The sequence below is a fragment of the Theropithecus gelada genome, chromosome 10, assembly GCF_003255815.1.
Source record: "Theropithecus gelada isolate Dixy chromosome 10, Tgel_1.0, whole genome shotgun sequence".
NCBI classification, from domain to species: domain Eukaryota; kingdom Metazoa; phylum Chordata; class Mammalia; order Primates; family Cercopithecidae; genus Theropithecus; species Theropithecus gelada.
In genome coordinates, this window is record NC_037678.1 from 61599563 (window position 1) to 61612380 (window position 12818).

Below are 12818 nucleotides of genomic sequence, written 5' to 3' on the forward strand. Positions count from 1 at the left end.
AATCTCCTCGAGGCTTGCATCCCAGAAGACAGCACTATTGAGTTTCATTCATATTGGTGATTGTAGGCTTTTGTGGGAGCCAAACTCCTCTGATAACACGATGAAAGCTAGGAATAGCCTCTCCAAGAAATCTCATACACTCAACTATTTGCATATAATTTCAGGGGTTAACAGACCATGGAAGCCCAAATTAAGAATTTTTAATGTAAACTCTTTAAAATATATAAAGAAGAAGAAGAAAATCAGGTCTCCAATCCAGTTACCTTTTATCAAGGCAAGCTTGCTACAGACTTGATTAAATGCCATCATGTGTCACAACGAATCCTTACCTATCTTAGTGAACAACTGTATTTTTAACGAGGTATATATTAAAAGAAAATCAAACATACTTGCTTTCTACATCTTGATCTGAACAACGGCATCCCATTTAAGGCCTTGAAATCAGGGCCATCCTCTTAGCAACTCTAGGATCAAATGCAGTTTCTACTTACTTTGCTATCTTTACCGGTAGCTCAAGTTAAGACCTATTCTAGGTAAGCCAAGCAATGGCCAACCTACTGCTGAATGATGAGGGACTTGCTTGATTCCACCCTTACCTGTTGCTATGCTTGGACTTTTCCCGGTCCTTTTCCTTGTCCTTCTTGTGTTCTTTGTGCCGGTGTTCTCGATCTTTGTGTTTATCTTTGTGTTTATGAGAATCTGCAACCATAAGAGATGAGTCAGTTAACAGGAGTCATGAACTATCTTCTGTATGCCTACCCTGACAAGATGGTCAAGAAGTACAATGACAGGATTCAAATGGCATGGTAGGTGTAATAGCACATGCCACCGAAAAAAAAAAGCTTTCACAAAGAAGCCTAGACAAAGCGTCCCATTAGCCTACTTCTACAATCAAGACATGTTACTAATATGGGGAGGATGAGGAAATGAGAGCCAATTATTCTGTGAAAAGAAGCCACAGTTTGGCGTTTTTCTCCCTAGACATAATACTATTAAGCCTGACCTATAAATGATAACAAAGGGATAGATATTGAACACTGATTCTAAAGATCAGATGTTACAACTTCTGAAAAATCGAAACTTCAAGAGATATGTTTTTAAATAAATGTTAATAAGGTATAATTTCGAAACAATTAAAAATACAGTCAGCCCTCCATATGCACAGGTTGAGCACCGTAGATTCAACCATTTGCAGACTGAAAATACTCAGGGAAAAATAAAAAGAGTAATAACAATACAATCAAAAAATACAAATCCCCCCACAATATAACAACTATTTATATAGTTACACTGTATTAGGTAATCTAAGTAATATGGTGATGAGTTAAAGCATATAGGATTGTGTAAGTTATATGTAAATACTGTGCCATTTTATATACAAAAAACTTGAACATCTGCAAATTTTGATATACTAGGGGTAGGGGGTGGGGTGGTTCTGGAACCAATCCCCTACAAATATTAAGAAACAACTGTAATAATAAACATTTCAAAGACACCCACAGGTGCAATCTCCACTACAATAAAGATTTAGAACAAGTCTATCACCTCAGAAAGTTTTCCTTGTGCTCCTACCCAGTTATTTCCCATCTTCCACCCCTTGCCCAAAGGAAGCACTGATCTGATCATGCTATAGATCAGATTTGTCTAGATTTCTAGGGTTTCATATAAGTAACATCATATAGGATTTATTCTTTTAGTGTCTGATTTCTTTCTCTCAGCATAACATTTGTGACATTCATCCATGTTGTTGGATATATCAGCTGTTGGTTCCATTTTATTGCTGAGTGGTGTTACATTGTACAGATATACTGTAACCTACCCATTCACCTGCTGGACAATTTAGTTGTTTCCAGGTATTGGTTATTATTTATCTGCTACAAACATTCATATACAAGTATTTTTGTAGACATGTTTTCATTTCTCTTGGGTACATACTTAGGAGAAAAGTTACTGGGTAATATAAAAAAAAGTATGTTTAACTTTATAGGAAATTGCCAAATTGTACCATTGTATTTCTCCATCAAAAATTCATTAGTGTTCCAATTGCTACAAATTTTCACCAATATCTGACATCAGTCTTTAATTTTAGCCATTCTAGCAGGTGTGGAGTGGTATCTCACTGTGGTTTCAATTCACGTATTTCTGATGATTATATGATGTTTAATGACAAGCACCTTTTCATGTGCTTATTGGCCACTCATATACCTTCTTTGGTGAAGTATCTGCTCAAACCTTTCTTGGTCTTCTTATTACCGAGTTGTAAGAGCTCTTTATACATTCTGGATTATCAATTTTTTGCTAGCTATATGAACTGTGAATATTTTCTCCCCATGATTTTCTTGTCTTTATTTCTTAATGGTATCTTTCAAAGAAAAAAGTTTTAAATTTTAATCAAGTCCACTTCATCCATTTTCCCTTTTAGGGTATGTTTTGTACCCCAAGATATCTTTGCCTACTCAAGGGCCACACAGATTTTCTCCCTCTCTTCTGGGGTGAAAGGCAGGGAAAGAGTCTCATTTTCTTATATCACAATGTTACACAGGCTCCTCTCAAACTCTTGGACTCAAGCAATCCTCCTGCCACAGCCTTTGGAATGGCTGGGATTACAAGGGCATACCACCACTTACTTTCTTTCTCTCTCTCTCTCTCAAGGGCATACCACCACTTTCTTTCTTTCTTTCTCTCTCTCTCTTTCTTTCTTTATTTTCTAGCAGTTTTACAGAGGTAAGGGCCAGTGTTCATTTTTTCTAAATCAATAAAGATGTCAAGTTGTCCTAACACTGTTTTTTTTTTTTTTAACTTTTAAGTTCAGGGGTACATGTGCAGGTTTGTTATACAGGTAAACTTGTGTCATGGGGGTTTGTTGTACAGATGATTTCATCACCCAGGAATTAAGCCTAGTACCCACAAATTATGTTTCCTGATTCTCTCCCTCCTCTCTCCCTCCACCCTCCAAAAGGCCCCTGTATCTGCTGTTCCCCTATATGTGTCCATGTCTTCTCACAATTTAGCTCCCACTTATAAGTGAGAGCATGCAATATTTGGTTTTCTGTTCCTCTGTTACGTTTGCTAAGGGTAATGGCCTCTAGTTCCATCCATGTTCCTGCAAAGGACACAATCTCATTCTTCTTATGGCTGCAGAGTATTCTGCGGTGTACATGTGCCACATTCTTTTTTTATCCGGTCTACCATTATTAATGAACATTTAGGTTGATTCCATGTCGTTGTTACCGTGAATAGTCTAGCATCATTTTTTAAAAGATGGCCCTTTCCCCATTAAATTGTCTTGGACTTTTTGAGCTGTCATATAATTATAGGTCTATTTCCAGACCCTCTATTCTAACCTTACACAAACACACACTATCTTGACTATAAGACAGTTTGGTACTCCGCTTTTCAAGAGGTATAGCCTAATTCCCCTCCCCTGAGTGTGGGCTGGACACTGTGACTCACTCCTAACAAATAGGATGAAGTGGAAATGTGAGGGGGCAACTTCTGACTCTAGGCCATAAAAGGCATTATTAGATCTTCCTTCCTGCTCTCTCCTTGCTCTTGGGGAGGCCACTGACACACTGTCATGTCCTCACTCAGAAGCTCTCTGGAAAGGCCCGTGTAGTAAGAAACTGAAGCTTCCTGCCAATTAGCCATGTGAATGAGCCATCTTGGAAGTGGACCTTCTAGCCCAAATTAAGTTTTCAAATGACTGCAGCCCTGGCTGACATACTGACTGCAATCTACAGATGGTAAGCCAAAGCCACCCAGATAAACTACTTCTGGATTCCTGATTCACAGGAACTACATGAGAAAATAAGTGTCTGCTGTTTTAAGCTATTGTATTTTGAGGCAACATGCTTTATAGCAATCAATTAATAATGTATAGGCAATGTGTCTTCATCCCTTGAGTGGCTCACAGCGAAAGAAGCCACATGTGTCATAATCTGCTGAGCATCTATTTTGTGCCAGGCCCTGGGGAAAAGAAATCTGCATGACTGTAGTACTAACTGTAAGAAATTCCCATCCTACAGAGATGGGAACAACAAAATCATATGGTGTCAGAAGCAGGATTTGAACTCAATCTTCATGCAGCATACAGAACCCTTCAGCTTCTTCTAAAAACCTTGAGTCTATAATTTTAAAATGCTAACTTGATTCACACAAGGTTAGTGGCCCCTGTTTACTTGACAGCAATATCCCATTACTTCTGCCTCAAACCAAACACTTATGGCTAAAATCATAATAATAATGACAATACATGTAATAGCACTACAATCTGGAATAAAGCACGTGTCATTTAATTTTGTTTGCAGCCCAGATTCAATAAACAAGCCTCAGAACATCAAGATCTGCTAACACAGCCCTAGGGTATGGCAAGGACATCACATTAAAAAAAAAAACAACAACTACTACTCTGTGTATAATTCAACAAATGCATAAATATATATGAAGAAGACTGGAATACAGACATCAAAATATTAAAAGCAGTAATCTTAGGGTAGTCAATTTATGAGTAACTTGAGTTTTTGTGCACATACTTCATCTTGTTTTCTAGTTTTTCCCCACAATAAATTACTTCTATAGTAAAAAATGGACGAAGCTTTAAAAATTTATTTTGACAAATACTAGTGTACATAGGAAAATTTGCTTAAATCACTAAAAAGCTCTAAACTTAAAAAAGAAATTAAGAAAACGATAAATTGAAATTAATTCCAGGCAGGTTTCAGATAACAGTCTGCCAATAACATTTTTTTTGGAGACGGAGTCTCACTCTGTCACCCAGGCCAGAGTCCAGTGGTGCGATCTCAGTTCACTGCAACCTCAGCCTCCTGGGTTCAAGCAATTCTCCTGCCTCAGCCCCCCAAGTAGCTGAGACTACAGGTGCACGCCGCCACACCCCGCTAATTTTTTGTATTTTAGTAGAGATGGGGTTTCACTGTGTTGACCAGGTTGGTCTCGAACTCCTGAGCTCAGGCAATCCATCCGCTTCAGCCTCCCAAAGTCCGGTGCTGGGATCACAGGCGTGAGCCACCGCGCCCAGCTACATTCTTTTTTTTAATGCACAAAATTTCAAAATTGATTTTAAGCCAAGTCCCCAAGTTTTTTAAAGCAACTGCTGTCTAAAAATGCAAATCAAAAATGTCTTGTGAGAAACTCGGGGCTGTGGCTCATTAATCTCACTGACACAAATAAGACCTACGTCACAGCTCTGAACCGCAAGTATTCCTATTTTAAAGGAATGGCTGACCACGGTGGCTCATGTTTGCAATCTCAACACTTTGGGAGGCCAAGGTGGGAGGCTTACTTGAGGTCAGGAGTTTGAGACCAGCCTGAGCAACATAGCAAGACCTCGTCTCTACAAAAACTTTTATAAAAATTAGTTGGGCATCTTGGTGCACCTGTAACACTGGCTGCTCCAAGGGTGAGGTGGGAAGACTGCTTGGGCACAGGAGTTAAAGGATGGAGCTATATGATTACACCACTGCACTCCACTTGGGCTACAGAGCAAGTCCCTCTCTCTAACATACAAATAAAAGTTATTACATGTGCTATGTGTGCTGTGAAAGGCGTGTCAAAAAAAAGTATATTACATGGCAACTTCTTCAAATATTATATTGAATTATATAAATTTACTCTGTAAATTTGTAATTTCTGAGTAAATATAAACTTTTATCACTGCTGAGAAATGATAGGGAGGCAAACTGAGGTCAGTACAAAAGAACTAACCACTAAAAGAATGGGATGCCTTCTGAACGCCAAAAGCATTTAAACAAACTAAATAACCAACTGACAGCAAAACTGTAGAGATAATCTGCAGTAGGTAAATTGACAGATTAGAGAATCTCTAATGATAAATACTGAAGTACTTCCATGTAAATGATGCCTGGAATTTGCTTATAATACTCTCTGGGGTGGGGTGGGGAGATGTGACCAAGAGATATGGGGATAGACAAAATTCGACTAGCAAAAGGTTGATAATTATTGAAGCTGAGTGACAGATAAATGGGAGTTCACTATATTTCTCTATATGTATGCTTGAAACATTTCATAAGGAAAAGTTAAACATTATCTTTAAGCTTCTTCCTTTCCAACCCTTCATTTTTGTGTTATTATATGAGGGTATGGCAAGAAGACTGGCCTAGTTCCAAGACAGGGTTTGTGTTAAAGAACAGTAGAGATAAAAGTAAAAGCAAAATAACTAGCTAGAGGTTTCTGAAGCAATCTACAAAAAAAAAATGATAGCAAAGGAACTGAGAGGGAAGGAAAAAATGTAAAAGCACATTTGGGAAAATGGAAGTAGACCCCAGTTCCAGGAACTCACTACTATGTGTAATAAATGCAGTGTAATAAAGAGTCAGAGAAAGTCTTTATGTCCAGGTGACTGGGGGAACAAGAGGCCTTGGCAAAAACAAGAAACTTGTGCATAATAAAGATGGTGAAAAAGAAAAGACCGGAGAAATGATGGACCAATCTGAGCCATAGTGTATCTAAGGTAACAGTGGGACATCTGACTAAAGATGTTGTTCAGAAGAGATGCCAATAATTGAAAAAGTAATGCCAATAAGGGCACACAGAGATCTACATCCCTTGTGGTGAAAAATGTGTGTTTGGAGAGAACATACTGTGGCCTTGAAGATTACTTTCAGCACATACCTTTTCCCCTTAACTGGAATTCATCTACTAGTGTTATTTAAAATGTTTTAGAGGAAGGACCCTGCCACTTCAAGCACCTGTTAAGTGCAAAAAGAAATGTGTTGAACTTAACTGACAGATAAGATATGAAAGATAAAAACCAGTGCATATTAAATCATCAGAAAACCTAATTCACTGTGAATTCAGGCCAACTAATGCTTTCTAATAACAAATATTTTAATTCCTAGTGAAAATTCTAGATGAAGACATGGAAGCCCCCTGAAATAAAGCAGTCTAGAGAAAACAGAAGACTTAAGGCAACTAACTCCTTTCACTGCAATTTAACTGGAGTTACTCCCTAAGGACAGATAAGTTAAACAGATAGGACAGGAATCAACATCTTTTGCTATTGTTACCTAACATATTCCCTGGGGTTTAAAAAGTTTTTAAGTAAAGAAGCTTCCAATTAACAAAAGGAAAGTGTCTCTGTCTTTTCCAACTGTAGGAATAGGTGTTGGGTACCATTACCCAGGAGTTGAGGGTTAATATGTAAAAAAAAAAGAAATTAAAAAAAAAAATCCTTTTGTTACCATTTCAGAAATATATTCTGAAGGCTAATTCAATTTAAAACCAAATATATTCAAGTCCAAAGCATCCTGCTAAAGACTCACCAGACAAGGACTCGGCCCTCAAGCAGTTTACAATCCATTAAGGTAATTAAGATATAATCTTAAGTAGCTGGCTGCCCAAGGCACACAAGAGAAAAAGGCATTAATATGGGTGCTAGCACCATGCTAGGGTGCTTACAAACACTATCTCAACTAAAGTTTCTTTCCACTCTTATGATAGAGTAATAGTACCAGTTCACAAAAGATAATAATACGTATCTAGGTATCTGTATTAGTCCATTCTCACGCTGCTAATAAAGACATACCCAAGACTGGTTAATTTATAAAGAGGTTTAATTGACTTACAGTTCCGCAGGGCTGGGAAGGCCTCAGGAAACTTACAATCATGGTGGAAGGGAAAGCAAACCTGTCCTTCTTCAAATGGTGGCAGCAAGGAGAAGTGTGGAGCAAAGTGGGGTGGGCGGAGGGTGGGGAAGCCCCTTATAAAACCATCGGACCTCATGAGAACTCACTATCACAAGAACAGCATGGAGGTAACCGCCCGGGTGACTCAATTACCTCCGACCGGGTCCCTCCCACAACACATGAAGATTACGGGAGCTACAATTCAACATGAGATTTGGGTGGGGACACAGCCAAACCATATCAGTATCCTTTACTAAATGTATATTCTGTGCAAGGCAGTATTACATATATCACCTAACTTTCACAACTCTGGTGGTAACGATTTCCTCAAATCTAAGATACTGTTGCCTCATTTTAACCTCTCTGATGAATAAGGTGCATCTAGTTGGTATAACCCCCATGAAGGAAGAATTTGGCAAAATCAAACAAACTCACACACTCTCCCTCTTTAAACCCAGCAATCCCATGCCTAACAATTTAGCCTGAAAAAAACACTCCAAGGTGTATCTAGAGAAATAAGTGCATGATGACAAAGTTAAGAGGCAGTACTTTTAATAAATGACAGGGAAACAAAGGAGGCAGAATGTAGAATGGTAGATCAAGGGAATACCAAAAGGGTTCAGAAAAAATGTTTTAGGAAACGTTTGAAACCCAAAATTTCGAATGTCAATTAACATTAAAGTAACAGTTTCTATTGCATCATGATGCTCCTGTATTTAGAAACTATACAAACTTTTTATAAAGGTAATAGACATTTTCCAAATGAAGCATGTGGGTACCATTACTTCCACATCTCTTACATGATAGCAAGATTTTCTATTTTTCTGCCCTGCTGCTATTTTTCAGTAAGCACAGTAAGGCAGTAAGATTACTTAATTTATGGGCATTTTGGGGGAAAAAAGTCATAAGAGTAAAAATACTGAATCTAGGTTAACTGCCTCCTTGTTTCAAAGTGAAGAGTAATATAATGAGATAAAACAGCCTGGTTCCACCAGAGAACAAGATGAAATAAAGACCCTGGATCCAAGAGTGGCAGTTAGGAGTTAACATAGGCTTTCTGGAGGATGCAGTTTGAGCCAAATCTTACTGAAAGCTAAGAGGGAGTTAGCAAGACAAAGGAAGGTGAAAGGGCATTCTTGGCGGATGTGCTACACTGCAGCAAGAAATGAGCCGCGACAGCCAGCTATTACTATTATTGCTGAAAAATTCATTCTCTCCTGAATGAGCAAAATTAAGTGAGACATACTTCTCCCAGCTAGGAAATGGGAGAGTTGACTGTTTTCAGGAGCATATTAAAAAATAAAATCCCAGAGTTATGTTTATCTCCCTAAAGTCATGTGTCCAAAGCAGAATTTTGTTGTTGTTGTTGTTTGTTTAGACAGAGCCTCACTCTGTTGTCCACACTGGAGTGCAGTGGTGCAATCTCAGCTCACTGCAACCTCCGCCTCCCAGGTTCAAGCGATTCTCCTGTCTCAGACTCCCAAGTAGCTGGGATTATGGGTGCGTACCACCATGTCGAGCTAATTTTTGTATTTTTGTAGAGATGGAGTTTCACCATGTTTACCAGGCTGGTCTCGAACTTCTGACCTCAAGTGATCCAGCCGCTTTGGCCTCCCAAAGTGCTGGGATTACAGGCGTCAGCCACAGTACCTGGTCCTTTTTTCTTTTAAAAAAGTTATAGATATACTCCTACTTTTTGTAACTCTAGAGTCCTAGTTCTCTGCTAATAGAAAGGAAACAAAATATACAGGAATAAGAAACTCAGTATCAAATGAATCCAACAAAATTTGATCCAACTGTTAAAAAATTTCTGAAAGCTGGCCTAAACCCAAAATGACAATGAAGCTGCAGATATGGAAACCAAGTACAAGGTCAACCCCAAGTGGCCAAATCAATGTCACATCAGGCATATATAAGATAAAAAGTTCATTCTCCATAGGGAAACCAGACAAATACACAAATTACATGAGGGGAAGAAATAACCAAGTCTGTAAAATACTTTGTTAAACATGTTCAAACATGATGAGCACAAAAGACCATGACCAAACCCTAATGTGATAGAGGCATTGCAGAGCAGCCTCTGCTGGAGAAAGCAGACTAGTTCAACAGTGAAAAATATCTTATTCAAAATCCTTGTTCTATCACTCAGTATATGACCTTGGGTAAAAGTCACTTAATTACTAGATCTATGACACAGTAGCATAAATCAGTGGTAAAGAGCTTCAAATCTCTGTTCCTCAGGTACTACATACCCATGACCTTAGTAAATTTGCTTATCTTACAGATGAAGAAACTTGGGCTCAGAAAATTTCAGTGATTTTAAAGAATTTTATTTTGAAAGTCAATCAATATTTGTGTATAGTTGTAAGAGAATTCCTGGCTAATCTCCAAGAAATTATAAACATGTTAACAACTGTCAAGGCAGTACAACCATTCCTAAACCTTCTCCTTAATTTACATAGAACTGAAGTCAGCCTACTCAATCATTTGATACAACTTAGCTCAGGTTGTATATGTGCATTTGAGGCAGCAACCATACCCATTCACAATGCCCACCCGGCCAGTAACTGGGTCAGACAGCAGACAGATATGCTGTCTGATTTTCTTTCCTATACTAAGATCCAGGAAAGAAAAGCACATATGAAAAAGGAAGTAAACTTTGGTCTACTCTAACAACCCTGTACCCGGAAGCCTAAAGAACTTACAGGTTTTAAGGAAGGCACTGTTAACGCCATAGCATTCCCCATGCAGAAGCACATTTGCCTGTTTAGCTGTGGTCGGTAGGTGGCTAACAGTGTTGCCTATCTTATTCTACCTGGAGTCTCTAAACTCAATCCAAGCAAAAACATTTACCTCTTCTTAAGGGAGAAAAGGATAAGTCATCAGCACAGAATACTGATTGTTTTATCAACTATTCCATGATCTTAAAGCTTTTAGGGTAATCAGATCAGGGCAGGAAAGAAGAGTCCTCTGCTGCCTTATAAGCAAAGGCAGAAAGCTTTCTGATATAAAGGAGACTCTGCCATGTTTTGAGCCAGTCCCCTTTACACCGTCTTTTGATGATAGATTTGAGACTTAGGGCAGCTGTATAATATGATGGGCTCCTCCTTCAAAGATAATCATCAAATCAAGTGTGTGAGGGATGGAGGTGGGGCACAGTTACACAATCAATATCTTCTGCAAAAAGACACTCACAATACAACTTCTGTCAAAGATAATCTCTGCTCTTCTCTGACATACATATATACAGCTAGCGCACAAGGAAAGTGAACACTAGAACCATTTGAGTGAACATAATGGGTGAATAAATTATTTAAAGAAAATATCACCTCATCATTAAAACTTATATACTGGGATAAACCCTTACATCTTCTACTTCTTGACTTTCAAACCCATATCACATCCCCAAAAGCAAGAGTTTTAACAAAATCAACATTCTCTTTAACACTCTATACCTAGTATGTTCTAATACTTTTAAAAGAAGACTGCCTCTGTCTAGGACAGATAACAAGCTGGTCTTGAGTGATAAAAGACTGGCATCCGGGAGTGCGGTAAATATCAAGGGTGTGTCAATCTCCCAGGAACTTAATGTAAAACTAAAGGCACTGAAAAAGCCTGAAAACTTGTCATCATTAAAAGGGGAATGGTTAAGGAGTAAAAACAAGTATCCCCCAACTGTTAGGGGAGAGGGAAGGGCATATTTCTTTACTCCTCAAATTCAGACTATACCAATGTCGGTCCAGTTTCAATCCAGGACACCCTGTCTATGATCCATCTTAATGGTGGCTGGTTTCAATATGTAGCCTACAGAAGAGTCCTTATCACTACTTTACAGCAATTCTCAAGGAGAACATTTCCAAAATTCCAGGGCATAGTTAATAGCCTTTCAAAGTAAGCAGGATAGAGACTGTTTCTGGCTAAAGGCCCAAAGAGCTCTGGAATTTAAAAGGAAAGAAAACTGCTGGGAGGATTCAGTTCTAAAGAAACCCTTAAAAAACTGAAGAATGGGGGTTTTGAGCAATGGCTCATGCGTGTAATCCCAGCACTTTGGGAGGCCGAGGCAGGTGGATCACCTGGGGTCAGGAGTTCAAGACCAGCCTGACCAACATGGTGAAACCCCATCTCTACTAAAAATACAAAAATTAGCTGGGCATGGTGATGTACACCTGTAATCCCAGCTACTTGGGAGGCTGAGGCAGGAGAATCACTTGAACCCGGAGGCGGAGGTTGCAGTGAGCCAAGATCGCACCATTGCACTCCAGCCTAAGCAACAAGAGTGAAACTCCGCCTCAACACAAAACAACAGCAACAAAAAAAAACTAAAGAATGAGAGAAGAGACTAGTAACATTTCCAATTTTTAAAGTCCAAATGATCATTTATTCTCTCTAAATGTGTACTGCATATAAACAAGAATTTTTGTCATGGACTTGTTCATCTTGAAACTATGGGGTTCCCCCGTTAGGGACCTGGTATTGAAAGCTAACAAAACAAACAAACAAAAAATCTCCAGCTGAGAAGATGGCAGACAGAAGTATAAATAGTTCTTCTGTCCTTAAGGAAGTTGGGGTTCACAATATTCATTTGTTCAAGTATTTACTGAGTGCCAGTTTAGTGTTGAAATACAACTCAGCCACAAAACCAAGTCCCTGCCCTCATCAAGTTTCATAATAAGCATAATACCCACCTGATCCCATCCCAACAGTAGTAGCTGTTGACTAACTTTGAAAAGGGAGGGGGAAAAGGGTCCCCCTAACTGCCCAAGTTTCACTGGACTTGCCTCCATGAAGTTCCAGAATCAGCCTCTAGTGTTATAGTCGGAAAAGACCCTCAAAAGAAGTTACGAAGACCAAGTTCAAGATAGGGTCAAACTGAATTAAATGAAAGTTGTCAATTATTTTGCAAAGTGTGGTCTTTCTCTTCAATATTCAAAACTTGGGGAAATACCATCAGAAACTTAGAAGTGCATTGTATTAAAAGACTGAGTTGCTCAAAGACCCAATTTTGTTATCAACTCTGCAACACAACTTCAAATTTCTAAAACCTGTCACTACAATTTCCAAAGTGCCCATGTGTTCAGAAGAAATGCCACAAACTGACTTAAAAACACTTCAAGAATTAGGTTCTTAAACATCAGCAGCTGTGTGAGATTAGTGGTC

The 12818-nt window shown here is 38.7% G+C and overlaps 1 protein-coding gene across 1 annotated transcript in view; it reads right to left on the minus strand.

Annotated features, from left to right (window-relative positions):
• TOP1 (DNA topoisomerase I) overlaps window positions 1–12818 on the minus strand; it is a 94697-nt gene that overhangs the window by 61321 nt on the left and 20558 nt on the right. The window contains exon 3 of the mRNA XM_025398620.1: window positions 597–699. Within this exon, the coding sequence (XP_025254405.1) occupies window positions 597–699 (103 nt within the window). The remainder of the gene's footprint in view (window positions 1–596; window positions 700–12818) is intronic.